The sequence below is a fragment of the Sebastes umbrosus genome, chromosome 13 (genome assembly GCF_015220745.1).
Source record: "Sebastes umbrosus isolate fSebUmb1 chromosome 13, fSebUmb1.pri, whole genome shotgun sequence".
Classification (NCBI taxonomy): domain Eukaryota; kingdom Metazoa; phylum Chordata; class Actinopteri; order Perciformes; family Sebastidae; genus Sebastes; species Sebastes umbrosus.
The window spans coordinates 12,542,328-12,557,453 of NC_051281.1; the positions used below are offsets into that span (position 1 = coordinate 12,542,328).

The window sequence follows — 15,126 nt, forward strand, 5'->3', positions numbered from 1 at the left end:
TCCCCAGTGTAAGTAACATGGTGACTGTTACTATGCCTGAGTAAATTGTGATGAACCAAAGGACAAAATTAACATCTGTATCTTCGTCTAATATGTTTTCTAGATTAGACAGTGAATAACACTATTATAGCAATGATGCCATGCAGAGATGCCACTTAATTAATTCAGCAACTCCTTGACTACAACTGTGCCAAAGAAGATATAAATAACACAAAGCACATAGATTCTACAAAGGTTTTAGTAAGGATAGTACCAGGTAGAGTCTCCATTTGGCCACTTGGATACCCAAACGCAAATTGGCTATTATTTTCTCTTTTTTAAAATCATTTTTTATTTTTCTATATCCCTTTGGCTCTCTCTCCACCTTACAGGTTTGTGTGATTAGCCTACTATATTCTGCTCATCAGGACATTGGCTTTTAAGAAAATAACATCAGGTATGTTAGGCTTCTATACTCATACGATGGTCATAAGAAATCAGCTGGCATGTTGAATGTGATCAATGCTCACACATAAGAAAAGCATGTTCAATAGGCAAATAAACAGCAGTTGCATGTGAAAATATCTTTGTTAGAATAATACAAAATAGGCTTGATGCATTCAAGACAATCTGGAACTGGTCCATAAGCAGGAAAAAGTACATTAAATATACAGTACATTCATTCTACAAGTTAAGTTTGCTCTTATAGGAAGTGTTAATAGGTAGAGAGGATGTTCTTCAGAATGTGAATATTTGTTTTTGTCAAATTTCATCCAGTAGGCACAATTACATGTACATTTTTATTAAATAGAGATGTTCTATATTTAGATGATGTAAAATCATATTTGGCAAACATTAAGGTCAAATAGAAATTATTCTAAATAAAATAATAATAATAAAATACATTTTATGTTATAAGTAATTAATTGGTATTCTGGATTGATAACAAATTTATAGTTTGATAAGGATAATTCTATCAGTAATTCATTTATATTTCTGTATGACAGAGATAAAAGGTAATAATTATAGTAGAAAAATTTAGGAAAATTTAATTAGAGTATATGTATGGCTCAATAAGGAAGCAGGTTAATTATTAATGAATGATTTATGGAGAAGGGGTGGGATTAAAGAGGTACTTCTTCTCACTCCTTTTCGAATATGTAAATCAAGGCATCAAGAGTTTGACAATTAATTTTTCTTGTGCTTTTCATTGTATGTAAATTATACTTCTTTCATCGTTCTCTTTTTCTTTCTTTTTTTTTTTTGTATTCTACATGTTCGAAATAAATCTTTGAAATGAAAAAAAAAAATGAAATGAAATTTGCTATGGTATAGTAATCTTAATAGTGAAAAGTGCCCCAACCACAGAGAGAAATTAATAGCCTACACAATTAATTTTATCCTTCATAAATAATAAAGGATTAAAAGCAAACAGGTGTGTGACCTGTTAGATGGAAAACGCTGTGAAAATCATCTGTGCATGTATACAAAAGTGCATGTGCTCTTCTTTTTTTCCATTAATAGTTTAATTTGGTAGAAATGTAAGTTATACTTCATGTGATCAGTCAAGAGAAGAAATAATCAGTATTTCAGTATTATTTAAAACACAAACTTTCATTTTTCACATATATATTAAGGAGAGGTTTACTATAAAAAAAAAGATATTGTGTTTCATTTCACAGTGGACACAAACACAGATGGCAGTCAGCTCTATGTTTCTACTGTCTTGATGGAGTCCAGGTCGTCATATTCGTCTTCACTCCTAAGTGGTACGGTTTCCATGGCGATCTTTTCCATGGCAAAGTTGATGAACACCTAAGAAGGTTCAATAATAGTTTAAGTGCCATGCCAATATAAAAGACAGTTATTTTTCTCTGAACTACGTAGTTTTAGTTAATCTGCTGGTCAGTTTGCCTCCCCGCACCCCTCTCTCTTTATTCTGCCAATGGTATCTTCCAATCCCAGAGCCCCAGAAGGGCAGAGTGGTTGAAGAATATCAGCACTGGCTGCATATAAAGCTCATGGATTCTCTCCCGAACTCATATTCCATTTATTTTCCCTCAGGAATACCCTCTGTCAGTTTCCCTCTGCCTCTTTTAAACTTTTTCAACTCACTCTTTCACTCCCACTCAGCTTTCTTCTGTCCTTGCTTCTTCCCCTCCCACCCTCTCTCTTCTTCTCTCATCTCCTGTCCCTTTTTTTTCTGTCCCTCGCTGCCATCCACCCACCCCTACAAAGCCTCGCACTAGTTCTCCCTCTCTCTCTGTTTATGTCCTGTCTCTTTTTCTCACCTCATCCAGTGTGGTCTGGCTCACAGAGAAGTGTTTGATCTGCAGAGCATTCTTGTTGGACTCCAGCTGGTCGAAGATGTCAGCCACCCCTCCTGGAGCAATTGGTACGTGGTACTCCACCATAGTGGAGTGCTGGTCCTGTGTGTTGAGAAAAGAGTGCACAAGTAGAGCGTTAAATATTCTGAAATATGCTCTCTGTGTAACCAAGATTCTGTAAAACACAGTGTTCACAGCTGTTTATACCAATTTGAGCGAACGAAACATTACACATACCAACAAAATAAAAATCCCAGCTTGCTCAATCTTAAATTAAAAATTCCAAAGATGCTCTATGACAAAGATGATGCATTACAAGCTCTGCTAATGGTTTGCAATGGTATACACTTCTTGTCTCCTAAGTGGGCATGGGCATGGCGTGTTCGCCTCTCTCCCCATCACTCCACCTCATTTGGAAGTGTTGTGAACGTTGTATGATATATTTTCTTTTGCAAACATTATATATTTACTGGGGCTGTTGATCGATTAAAATATTTAATCACGATTAATCTCATGATTGTCCATAGTTAATCGCGATTAATTGCAAATTAATCACACATTTTTTATCTGTTCAAAATGTACCTTAAAGGGAGATTTGTCAAGTATTTAATACTCGTATCAACATGGGAGTGGACAAATATTCTTGCTTTATGCAAATATATGTACATATTTATTATTGGAAAACCATTATCAACACAAAACAATGACTAATTTTGTCCAGAAACCTTCACAGGTACTGCATTTAGCATAAAAAGATATGCTTAAACATGGCAAACTCAAACCCAACAGGCAACAACAGCTGTCAGTGTGTCAGTGTACTGACTTGACTATTACTTGCCCAAAATAGCATGTGATTATCATAAAGTGGGCATGTCTGTAAAGGGGAGACTCGTGGGTACCCATAGAACCCATTTTCATTCACATATCTTGAGGTCAGAGGTCAAGGGACCCCTTCGAAAATTGCCATACCAGTTTTTATTCGCCAAAATTTAGCGCAAGTTTAGAGCGTTATTTATCCTCCTTCGTGACAAGCTATGTAGAAAAACTTAACTTTGACAGCCCTAATATTTACACACCTAACATCCATATTTACCATTACGAAAATTAGTCAGCCAGATCTTGCAAGAGTGTGTTGCTGATGGAGAGAAATGTCTCGAACAAAGTAAATTTTGTCCTGATTTGTCTGAAAAATGCCATTTTAGTGTCAGAATGTTTGGAAGATATGTGACTTTGTTGACTATAGGGTGAAAGAATCAGTCATAATCTGTGTTCATGTTCACTTCTCCCATTGGAGTTGATAGACTCAGGACATGCCGCTAGTCTCCTCAGTGGCGAAACCCACGTGACACACATAATGGAAACTGACTCCCAGTGCACCGTCTCCTTTCTGAACTGTCTCTGATAATACTGTTGTAGCTGGGATTTGAATATCATAAATGACTGCACCAATTTGCTCCCTGAACTCTTTAACAAAAAAGAATCATACTTACAACTACAATTTATGGCAATGCAATGTATACTTAGTCTTTTCACTCTCTATGGAGTACTCTTAAATACTTTGGATAGCTGGCAGCTCACCTTGAGATAAGTGCTGGGGAATCGGCCTCGCATGAAGCCAGTGATTGCCTCTACGTCACAGGAGGCCTCCGCCAAGTACATCTTCACAGTGAACCCGCTGCCGAACCTGCACAAAGGAGATTTATGTACAAAGCACTGTGTTATCACATGTCTGAGTGCGGGGGGTACACTGTTGCGAGTAAAACTGAGCACTTAGTTGCACAAAGGACCACGGAGGGGGAAGAATAGGAGATTGTTGGCGCAGGGTGGGGGAAAGAGCAGTAATGTCTGGATTGGAGGATGAGCAGAGGTCACTAACCTGTTCTTAATGTGCTGCAGGGAGCCCAGGCAACGGAACTGACCTTTCACCATGATGGCAAGACGGCTGCACAGTGCCTCACACTCCTCCATGCTGAGAGATGGAGACAAAGAGAGGAAGATTAAAGGTCACACTAGGACCCTTTGAGCATACAGTAATTAGCAATTCCTGTCATCACATAGAAATAAAAAAAAAAACACATTTACTACTTATAGCTAGTTGTTATCTACCACCTTACTTTTTACCTGTAATTCTAGCCCTAATCCTAAACAGTTTGAGTGTTCAAAATACACTGTAACAGGTGTATGTACTTGATACTAACCTGTGAGAAGTGAGGACCACGGCGCATTTTCCTTTCACTTCTTCAGAGATGATTTTCCACAGGTGACGCTTGGTGCGGGGGTCCATGCCAGAGCTTGGCTCGTCCTGCGGAGAGAAAAAGGAGGAATGAGAAAAGGAAAGCAGGATGTGTGAAAGAAAGAAAGAGAGAGAGAGGAAGATTGAACTGCAGACAGAGAGATCAAGGGAAAACAAGGAGTCAATTGAGGAGGGCAGTGTTTTGCAAACAGCGTGCAGTACATACAGTAAGAGAAAGAAAACACAAGGGCAGGGTGAACAACAGAGAATACACACAAATGCATAATTGTAAAATAGGAAGGGAGATGGGAGGCCAAGTGTTACAGACAAAAACAAGATGAAGATAAGGGAAGAAATGAAGACAACAAGGAAGAGGCAGAGGGAAAATTCAAGAGAGGATGGGGAAATTAAGAAGACACACAGAGAAAAAAAACAATGCATGGAGTTGAGGACACACAGAGAGGACGAGAAGGGAGGATTTGATAGAGACACAAGGTAGAAGCAAAGTTGAAAGCTAACAGGGAAGACCACCCCTGGGTGAGCCTGAGGAAACACGCTAATTAACTATATGAAATCTGTCAAGTCTAAGGGATCAATATCTACTTTACTTCAAAGACCCTTTCAGGAGGAACAGTAGTATATAGTTAGTTTAATATTTGCTGTCTGGTGGCCGGTTAGGCAATTAAACGGGCAGCCACAGCTGCTTGAACAGGTGTGTCCTCACCAGGAGCAGGATTTGCGGATGCCCGATGAGAGCCAGCGCGGTGGAGAGCTTCCTGCGGGTGCCGCAACTGTAACCGTCGGTAATGATGTCTCTATGGTAGGCCAGCTCCAGCCTCTTCAGTAGGTAGTTCACCACCTGTAAAGAAACAAACATGCAGGGGATGAACAACATAACAAACACCAAAAACGTTTACAGTTTTAAATTATGGAAAATAACATTTGTCTACTTCCAAATAGGTTTATATCTGACCGAAACCTCCAACCCATGTCTACTGCAAACTGCTAATCAATGCGGGAGATATGTAATGGTCTTGCAGTCATATACTGGGAGTCAGTAGGTTTAGTGACTGCTCTGCATGGCTCTATGACCATAAAGGAATATGAGACAGTTTCAAAGACCAGTTTCATGCACAGGAGGAGAAAGTCAACCCTCGACTGTGGCTTCGGCAGATTTAAACAACAACAGGAAGGTGATTTTCCATCCCTTTAATCCATCAACTGGAGAACCTCTCTCTGGGGAAAAAAGTCCAATATCCCACTACACACAACTGAGGACCTGATCACAGCAGGAAGAGGTGGGTTTACTGAAAGCTTTTCTGAGGGCAAAGGGTGGCCCGACAATTCAGTGGCTACTTAATATTCATATTCATTTTTCTGTTATTGCCTCTTCTTTTTCTGCTCCAGCTGCATTGCAGATAACCGAGGTATCTATCTGTCCCACTCCCATGCATATTTAATTGTGTGTGTATCAGCGAGCAACTCTGGGTCTGAGAAGTGAAGCCAATGCAGAAGTGCCTTAAACTTGTATTCTTTCTAATAGCCAGCAGGGGGCGACTCCTCTGGTTGCAAAAAGAGGTCTGATTGTATAGAAGTCTATGAGAAAATGAGCCTACTTCTCACTTATTACCTCAGTAAACATTGTAAACATGAGTTTATGGTCTCAAATCACTAGTTTCAAGTCTTCTTCAATACAGCATGATGTTCATTTAGTAAATTATGGTCCCTTTTAGAGTCAAAATAGACCATAAAGCAGGGGATGCTTTATGGCGTGGCTACGTTGTGATTGACAGGTCGCTACCACGGCGTTGCCCGGTCTGGGAGTTGTCCGTGTTTTCTTCATAGAACTTTAACCCTTTCACAATGTGTTTTCAGTTCATGAAAGTTAATTGTAACATTCTGGTCGCCTAAAAATGTCTTATTCAACGTTCGGTTGTACTACTGGTTGCAAACAACCAAGATGGCGATTGCCAAAATGCCGAACAAAAGGCTTCAAAACAGCAGTCCACAAACCAACGGGTGACATCACGGTAACTACGTCCACTTCTTATATACGGTCTATAGTTTGTATGTACAACAATGATGACTTAACTTTATTCTATCTAAGCCCCCTGCTGTACTGGGGCTGCAGCTTTAGAGAACAGGAACTGACTATTTGGTGCATATCAATTTATCCCGTGTGTTACAGCACATTGAAAGCAAGAATTTAAAAAAAAAAAACCTTAATGGCTTATACCCATTTCAGTCGCTGAGACATTTCTATGCTTGCCTAGTAATCACATGAAATAGTGTGCTGTAAATACCAGTTCATTTCCAAATAGCTGGAGGTGATTTCCCACCGGTAAGCTTTAGCCTTTTTCCCCATCAGTTAGCAAGTTGGGGAACCAGATCAATGGAGCAAGCCAATGCAGCAGATAGCTCTGTTCACTTAAGATTATCTGCTTTTTCTCTGTAAGAGGATTTGCCTTTAGTGTTGATTTTTCCATATAAGTTCACTGATCCAGGTTATAAGAGTAGGACATCACATACTTAAGACAAATACACAGCATCAGCAGCTAAATCTGAATGATTTAGCATTTGCAACATAGCATATACCGGACATCCAAATACAGTATGTTGTTTTTTTGTTACGTTCTCTCATAAAAGCCGCTCTCTATCACCTTTGATGTAACAGCTCATTAAGCTGGACAAAACCATGTCAATGCGAAATGACCCCATTAAGGCTTGTCTCATTATCCACAGCTAGGGGACTCTCAGTGGGAGACAACATAAGAGGAACTCTATATATAACCTCATCTTTGTGAATTAGCCCGACACCGATGCTGTGGCCATTATAACGATTGTTGTCACCATGCCGCCCAGAGAAGAGGAGCCGTAACAACAGCAGCGATGCCGATTAGAGCAAGACGGATCCATTTCTGTGCTTCACTGTGTGAGTAAGTGTGTGTCTACGAGCATCCGCGCTAATGTGTGTGCGTGGTTCTGTTTGTAACACGACTGTCAGAGACAATCAATGTTTTGTATTTCTGCATCCAAAGTTATAAAATGGTGAGTTTGACAAACGTAGATAGATGCTTTTGCAATTTAGATCTGTCGTGCCCACACATCTTTTGCTGTATATTTTTCTGTTTCCTTTTAGGGGAAAAAAATCAAGATGGAAAATCAGAAATCTCATCTGTTGGTTGGTTGTTCTGCAGACTCCTCTCATGTCAGCAGCAGCAGCACCAGTAGAAGACAGGCACACTCAGTAATCACCACATAGGCAAGATTGATTAGTTCTCAAAAAGATAAATGGGAAGAATGGGGCTAAAGTGACATGTCAAATGAGATCCTCTCATCATCAAAGTATCGTTTAAATGTAAATTCGCCCGCAGCGGAGCATACAGCATCAGCTTAATTCTGAAGTTTGGATTGCACGAGCTGACAACAAAAGCTTTCCCATTTTGCCCCAGATAGTGCGGCTTTCAGCACACATCACTCAACACTTCACACCCTCTGATTCAGTATGCATGGAAGCATCAACAGTTACTCGTCCTGCAGTGGGAGTACACCTTTTGAATTTATATCAGATCCCGTGTCATTTCGTGGATGGTGTTGTCACTACCCGGAGCTTTGAAAAAAAAAAAAAAACAGCAGCACAGAGTCTGCAGCTCTTCCTTACCCCGTCTATCTCCCTCTTTGAGACGCCTCGAATGCGAGCGTAGAAGTACAAGTGTTCTTTTCCGGTGAGCAGATTGTCCAGCGCATCCACCTGGGGACAGTAGCCGATGTTGATTCCCTTGTTACGGCACTCCATAATGTCTACCAACCGCCTGGGGAAACAAAAACAAAGAAAGACATATTCTCGTAAATGGCATCCACCACATGGTGTAGGGCAGATGGACATGTAGGGGTGTTCCAGAGGCCCTGCTGCCTGCTGGGAATACCCGCCAAACAGCTCAACAACAGAGCGGTTATAGGTGGTTTATACCTGTATAGGAGAGTCTGAGATGTATGAGTATTGTATAAAGCAGCTACTTGCTAAAACCCAAACCATTTATGTTCACGTTTTGGCTGATGGGAGGCAATAACATCCCTCATTTGTGGATATTTGTGCAAATTTAATTTGGCTCAGATTCATTAGACAGAGCAGCTTGGGCACCTGTAGAAATGAAATCAGAGCTTTTTCCTGTGATGGCTTCTGCTGTGCCGTCTATGGTGATTCTCATAAGTCATCTTCAGTTTGCAGGCATATATTTTAAGTAAACAAATATTAACCTGGCGTATTTAGGAATATGGAATCCAGGAGCACAAGTTTAAACTGAAGGAAAAAGCAAGAGTGCAAATATGGCCTGCAGCCGGTGAGCATGAAGCTTTAACCAATACAAATAGAAATACAATCGTTTTTTGGAAAATCTGTATTTTTTTTACTGCAACATATGTCTGCACTCTATATGTGTTCAGAGTGCAGGTAAGATTTATATCCGACTAAAAAAAGCTAGGTAAACTATTGCAGAAAAGGGATAGCAAGAAACAAATCAATATTCTTACTCAAAAGGTAAAAAGGCAATACACACAAGTTTTCATGCTATCCTCAAGTCGATTTTGTTCCAAGTTTGTTTTCCAAGTTTTTGTTCCGATAAATACATGATGAGCTTACCCATCCCAGTCCCTGATCTGTGCGGTGCCATCAGTGGGGCTAACATCTCCCGTCAGCATCTTGAAGGTGGTCGTTTTTCCTGCTCCGTTCACTCCCAGCAGACCAAAGCACTGTAAGACAACACTCACCGTTTAGTCATCCTGAAGCATTTGTCCACTTTACAGTACTATAATGCTATTATGTTTTGTTTTGTTTTACAAAGACTACATAGATGTAATAGCCAATATTTAGATCTGCAGACTGAAAAAGTGTGCTCCAAACTGAACAAAAAAAGCAGCCCTAATTCTTTGTAATATTGGATTGAAACTTTGGTGACAAAAAAATATATATCTTTATAACTGGCATCAGTTGTATTTCCTACAGACAAATCCACCTCGTGATTTATGTGATGTGCTCTCTAGCGCCTCCAGTACTGCAGGGGACATACAGTAGTCAAACTGAATGCAGTTTTATTGACAGTAAAAGCATGGGTCGCAGATTATCTGAAGAATGAAAGTAGCCTATGAGAACATAGGTATTGTCCATTTTAAAGACTAGTATGAAATTGGTTAGAAAATAGGCTGAAAGTGAAACATTAAATCTATACATTTTGACTGCCCTCCAGTGGTTGGCCCCGTTCTATTTAGTGTGTCACAGCCATTCCAGTGAGTCAGCATGCACAATGCCAGGGCCCTGGCCCACCTAAATGGAACAGGGCCATAATTAATGTTATTAATTACACCTGTGTTTACTCTGCAATGACATGTCAATATGACTGCCGTGATTATTTGGATAATTACCGTCATACTGTTGTCATAATTGTCATTAATTACACGATGCCCCTTTTGTTATCCTACTGACTTAGATTGATTTAATTTGTATTAGTAATTCATAATCCTACTATGGGCAAAGGCTCACCTCTCCTGCAGGGATGCCCACAGAGAGGCTCTTGACAGCGGGGACCTTCTTCCTGAGGTGTTGATAGACCTTCGTCAGCTGGTTGACCTGCAGTATGTCCGTGCTGGCTGCTCCGCTGGACACCCGTAGGTTCTCAGCTGCCACATCCTCATCCTCGTCCTCATAAGCCACCTGTGGCACCGTCTTTCTGCTGCAAATCAGATTCCTGCGAAGGGAAAAGTATTTTTTTATTAATAACTACTAGGTGTTGAAGTTAATGGGAGTAACTGGCAGAGACACAGATTAAATCTGTGATTGACTGAAACTATTTTAACTGAAGTGGTTCAGGCTCCCAATATTTTTGGCTTTTTATCATCATTTTTAATTAAAAAAAACACTTTTAATTTAACTTTTTTATGGTTTTAATTACTTTAAAGGACTTTAATGCATATTAAACCACTTTATACAGAATATTCTCCATTCAATTACAAGGCTGGATGTGTATCATTCACGTCATCGCCGTACCATCTCAGGCTTCTGTTTTCCCTCACCTGACTTTGCGTATGATAAACCTGTTGAGCAGGAGGCGCAGGGTGAAGAAGACCACTCCTTGGATGAAGGAGGAGATGAACATCCAGCCCAGGGCATCCGTGGAGAACGGGTTCTTATAGGCGTCAATGCCGTAGCCACTGAGCAACTGGACCTCTATGTTCATCCTGGCCAGCTTCATCAGCCCGTTCCCAAAGTTGAACTGAGGGAAGATCAGGAAGGCGTTGCTCAGACTGTTGAAGAGATCCTGGATGACCTGCAGCATGGAAGGGAGGGTAAGAAGAGGGTAAGAAGAGAGGATATAGTAAGTGATATTTGAGGTATGTTTGCCCTTCTAACTCCTCTGCAACTACATCAGCTACAAATACCGAACATTTAAAGCAGCAGTGGGTAGAATTGGAGCAAATATGATTAAAAAAAGTTATTTTCATAAAACGGTCACTATATCCTGACAGTAGTGCATGAGACAGGTAATCTGAAAATGTGCCTCTGTGTCCTCTGGTGCTCCTAATGGCATCTGCAAGATTTCGCAGACTGGAGGAAAACAACCAATCAGAGCCGAGCTGGAGTCTGCCGTCTCTGAGCAGCTGTTACTGTTTCTGTCACTGTAATGCCTATTTCTCACCTCAATTGTTTTCAGAAACATCTTGTAGTGTACTGTTCAGCTGTAAAATGAGAAAGTTTGTGACCGCGCAGCCATGTTGAGAACAGCTGAGGAAATACCAAGCACCGCCCACCAACCGGAGCATCTATATTTGTTTAAAGGCTGAAAACAGAGCCATGAGGAAGTGCAGAAGTCTAGTTTTCACTTGAATTACAATATGCTGAAAGGTTATTATGGACTTTTTTGCCCAATGATGCCAAAAACGTTCTGCCTACCCTCGCTTTGACTACTTCAGATATTCAGTTGCGAACAAAAGTCATCTTGACTCAGGTGGTTTATGCTTACCTGAGAGTTGCCTAATGAAATTTGACTCAGGAAGGACAGGATGGAGGTGGACATGATGGTGTTGATACTGATGAAGAGGTTGATGCACACATAGGTGATGAAAGCCATCTCTGCATCCTTGAAGACGCCTGATAACAGATACATCCAGGGGAACGTAGCAAACCTGAGGAATAGACGATGACAGGACACTTTAAACATCAAGTAAAAATAACTTCACAAACACCTTAAAATAGCCCTGCTGTGTTGCTTATAAATACAGAAAAACCCACAAAGACAAACAAAGTGAATATTCATATAGCCCTCCATCTGCAATGACATGACCTTGCAGTTTTTTAACTGAAGTGGTTCAGGCCTTCGACAGACTAAACAGAGCGGCTGTGAGCCTGATGAAAATAGGCACCAAAGAATACTGAGGAGGAAAGGAGGAGAAATACCACACCATGAGGAGGGTAAACATTCAGTCATGACGCCAAAAGAGAGGAAGATAAATTACTTCTCCCTTTATTCCCCTGGTAGCAGAACATCCTTTTTCCTTTTTTTTTTTGTTCTCTCTTTTCTCTCACATAATCTGCTAGTTCATTTGATTGGGGTGCCTGGGTCAGCAAGACAGAGACGGGAGGGAGAAAAGAGATGAAGAAGGAAAAAGTAGGGTGGGAAAAGAAAGAGACAGACAGAGACAAAGCGTATGCGTTCCATGCCCAAAAAAAAGGTGCTTGGTAGGCAGACTGTGAGTGCCAAGCCATGACAAGGAACAGAAGCGAGAAGGCTGCAGACCAGTCCAGGTGGGTGCCGCTTGACAGACTGTGATTATTCATTGCTTGGGAGGGAGACATCTGTCTGATAAATGAGAGGCAGAGTGCTGACTTGGCCCCCTAAGATTTGGGGCTCAGGACGAGGCCTGCAACAGCAACAGGAGACTAAAGCCGGGCATACACTGGACAATTTTAGAAATGTCGTTGTGTACATCCTGCTCCTACTGTACGAGTGGATTGCTTGCAATGTAAAGCCAAAGCTCACGATTTATACGCTCACACTGTACGGTCCGATCGTCAGCCACGACCTAAGTGCTCACACTGTACGTGTAAAACACAGCCCGTCGGCTCCTGCTGGGCCATTCAGGCTGGTGACAGTTAAGTCAATAAAGATTCATTTGAAAGCTCAGAGGGAGGTAAAGTTTGTTTGCTTTGCAGAGGTCTGTACGGGTCATACTGCTAACAAGGCAGAAACGTGCTGCCTTGCCATCCTGTCTGCTGAAACGTCTAAAAAAAAAAAGAAGCGCCGGCGTATATGGACTCGCAGGTGGCGAGGAAGACGTGGACAGTGTGGCTTGTCCATTTTGCATAGAGACGTTTTACTATATCTATTGTACATTGTTATCTTGATAGCTACGCTCTGATTACTGTAAAAAGTAGAAATAAGGCACTGACGTTGGGGAATCGGCTCGTGGCTCTGCTTCAACTGTGCGAGAGCCTGTGGACGGCTGACCAAAATTTCTGACATGTCAGAAATCCATCCAACGGTCCAACGGACGGTCGTGAGGAGTTAATTGTTGTTAATCAGTCCCGCCTGTACACTGCACGGCAAACGCAGCCGACGAAGCTGAAATTCGGTCCGACTCTAAAATGAGTCGTGCGGTTCAAAATACGGGTCAGAAACGGGCTAAAATCGTATAGTGTACGCCCTGCTTAAGATTCAGCTACATTTAGGGAATGATGTAATATGATCTCAGTAATCCAGATGCAGGGAAACATGGTGTGTCTATTGGTTTGTGGCACCTTTCCAAACATCTCAATCTCATTGTCAGATTGATTGTAAAACCTTGGTATCTTGAGATCAAACCAAGTCATATTGTTATTGGCCCTGTTGCTTCCTGATCCCTATCCCTCCATCTCTCTCTCTCTACCGTCTTTGGCTTGAATAGGATAAACATGTTGGGAGCGATTTTTCTATCAGCCTCTCAGTCCTACCACCATCTGTCTTTGCGAGCAATTGTGAAAAACTGAGCTGTGTTTGCGTTTGAGGAGCAGCAGCCTCCTTATGCTCAGTGCTGTAAATCCAACCTGGCGGCACACGAGGTAACAATGCAAGAGAGGCTAGAAAATAGAGTGTGTTATGTGAGGACAAACGTGCTTTTGAAAATTTAGAAACCTCTAATTGATAAAAAATAATTTGACCGTAAAGAAACTCCTTGGATGTGTGGGTGTGTGGTGGAGGATCATTGACCTGCTGCATCAAATGAGTTTTGATGCATCAGAGTAGACGAGATATTTTTAGTAGGAACATCGCACTGTTGATAAAAAACATGTCCAACGGGGCAAGAAACACAAGCAGTCAGATGATCATACAGGTTGAAAACAAACTCCCCGGGTTCGTCCAATATATTGGTGAACAGTAAAACAGTTTGTTGTAAACATCCGTCAGAGTTTACAGACCAACTTACTTTGACCTATTTGCAGTTGTTGTGCTGTTGGGATTATAACCGACATTACGGATACACCCACTTTCAGTTTTACCATCAAACATAGTGGTAGATAGTCTGGAAAAACTGTCAGCTTGTTTCAACATCGTCTCGTCAATGTGCATTTCTGTGATCTAATATATCAAGACACTCTGCATCCTTATGCAAATCATCAGCCCCTGCATACATCTACAGTGCTGAACATAAAGTATTCTTGCATAAGCATACATACATAATACCATTGGGCTGTCCATGTACATTATAGCTGTCCTAAAAGAGCTCTTCTTTGCTCCTCCAGCTCTTAAAGTCTCCCCTCCCTTGTTGTTGGTCCCTTGTGTGATTGTATACAAATATACATGACATCATTAAGATATGCTCTGTATTGTTTTTTTGGTCATTTATGGTATTTATGATTGGTGCTTTTCCTTAGGTTGAAAAAAACATGTGGGTGTGTATTTTAGATCTGCTCTTATTTAGTTTTCTTACCCACACATCCAGGATGGGAAACGGGAGGGGAGTAGAAAAAAGACAATGTTTTGCGATGTTGCTGTGTCTTCAGATATTAGCAATTGGTGAGTTCTATGTTTAAATAACTGCACAAGTGCGAGCAACAGGACGCTGACTGCTGTTGACTTAACGGCCACATGTGTCACTGTTTCTGATTCTTACATCTAGCCCCTTTAACAATGGAGCAAACAGCTCATTTTAGTATTGTGGCTTTGTCTCTAAATAAGTCACGTTTCAGCCTCATGACAGATTGATTCATCGTCAACTACTGTATGTCATGAAAAAAAAAGAACGCTGCCATAATCTGATGGTCATTTCCTAGTAGGCTTTGTAAATCAACCCCCTGAAGTCCAAGTGAATACATTATTCCACTTGGTGATGCTGTGAGGCCAAATTACTCACCCGAAGAGCACCAGAAGAAGGGCGACAGCAGCCAGATTTTGCCGATCTGTGAATGCTGGAATCTGGAAGGCTGCAATCACACCAACGGTCAAGGTCACAGGGATCAAATATATGACCTGTGGGAAAAGATAGGATACGATGCAGTGAGATGAAGGCACACAATCAAATCAATAATTAATCAATGTATTGATATTGATGTAAAAATAC

The 15,126-nt window shown here is 41.0% G+C and overlaps 1 protein-coding gene across 9 annotated transcripts in view; it reads right to left on the bottom strand.

Annotated features, from left to right (window-relative positions):
- Positions 1–1,189: 1,189 nt before the first annotated feature.
- Positions 1,190–15,126, bottom strand: part of abca12 (ATP-binding cassette, sub-family A (ABC1), member 12) — an 86,394-nt gene continuing 72,457 nt past the window's right edge. For 8 of the 9 annotated variants that reach the window (XM_037790076.1, XM_037790074.1, XM_037790070.1 and 5 more), the window contains 12 exons: positions 14,920–15,035; positions 11,553–11,715; positions 10,606–10,859; positions 10,076–10,280; positions 9,179–9,288; positions 8,201–8,351; positions 5,264–5,398; positions 4,505–4,608; positions 4,183–4,275; positions 3,885–3,990; positions 2,271–2,408; positions 1,190–1,794 (listed from right to left, as the gene is read on the bottom strand). In XM_037790076.1, coding sequence (XP_037646004.1) covers positions 1,690–1,794; positions 2,271–2,408; positions 3,885–3,990; positions 4,183–4,275; positions 4,505–4,608; positions 5,264–5,398; positions 8,201–8,351; positions 9,179–9,288; positions 10,076–10,280; positions 10,606–10,859; positions 11,553–11,715; positions 14,920–15,035 — 1,680 coding nt within the window. In that variant the 3' untranslated portion in view covers positions 1,190–1,689. Of the gene's footprint in view, positions 1,795–2,270; positions 2,409–3,884; positions 3,991–4,182; positions 4,276–4,504; positions 4,609–5,263; positions 5,399–8,200; positions 8,352–9,178; positions 9,289–10,075; positions 10,281–10,605; positions 10,860–11,552; positions 11,716–14,257; positions 14,342–14,919; positions 15,036–15,126 lie in introns of those variants that run through there. The other variant, XM_037790075.1, reaches the window with a different exon arrangement.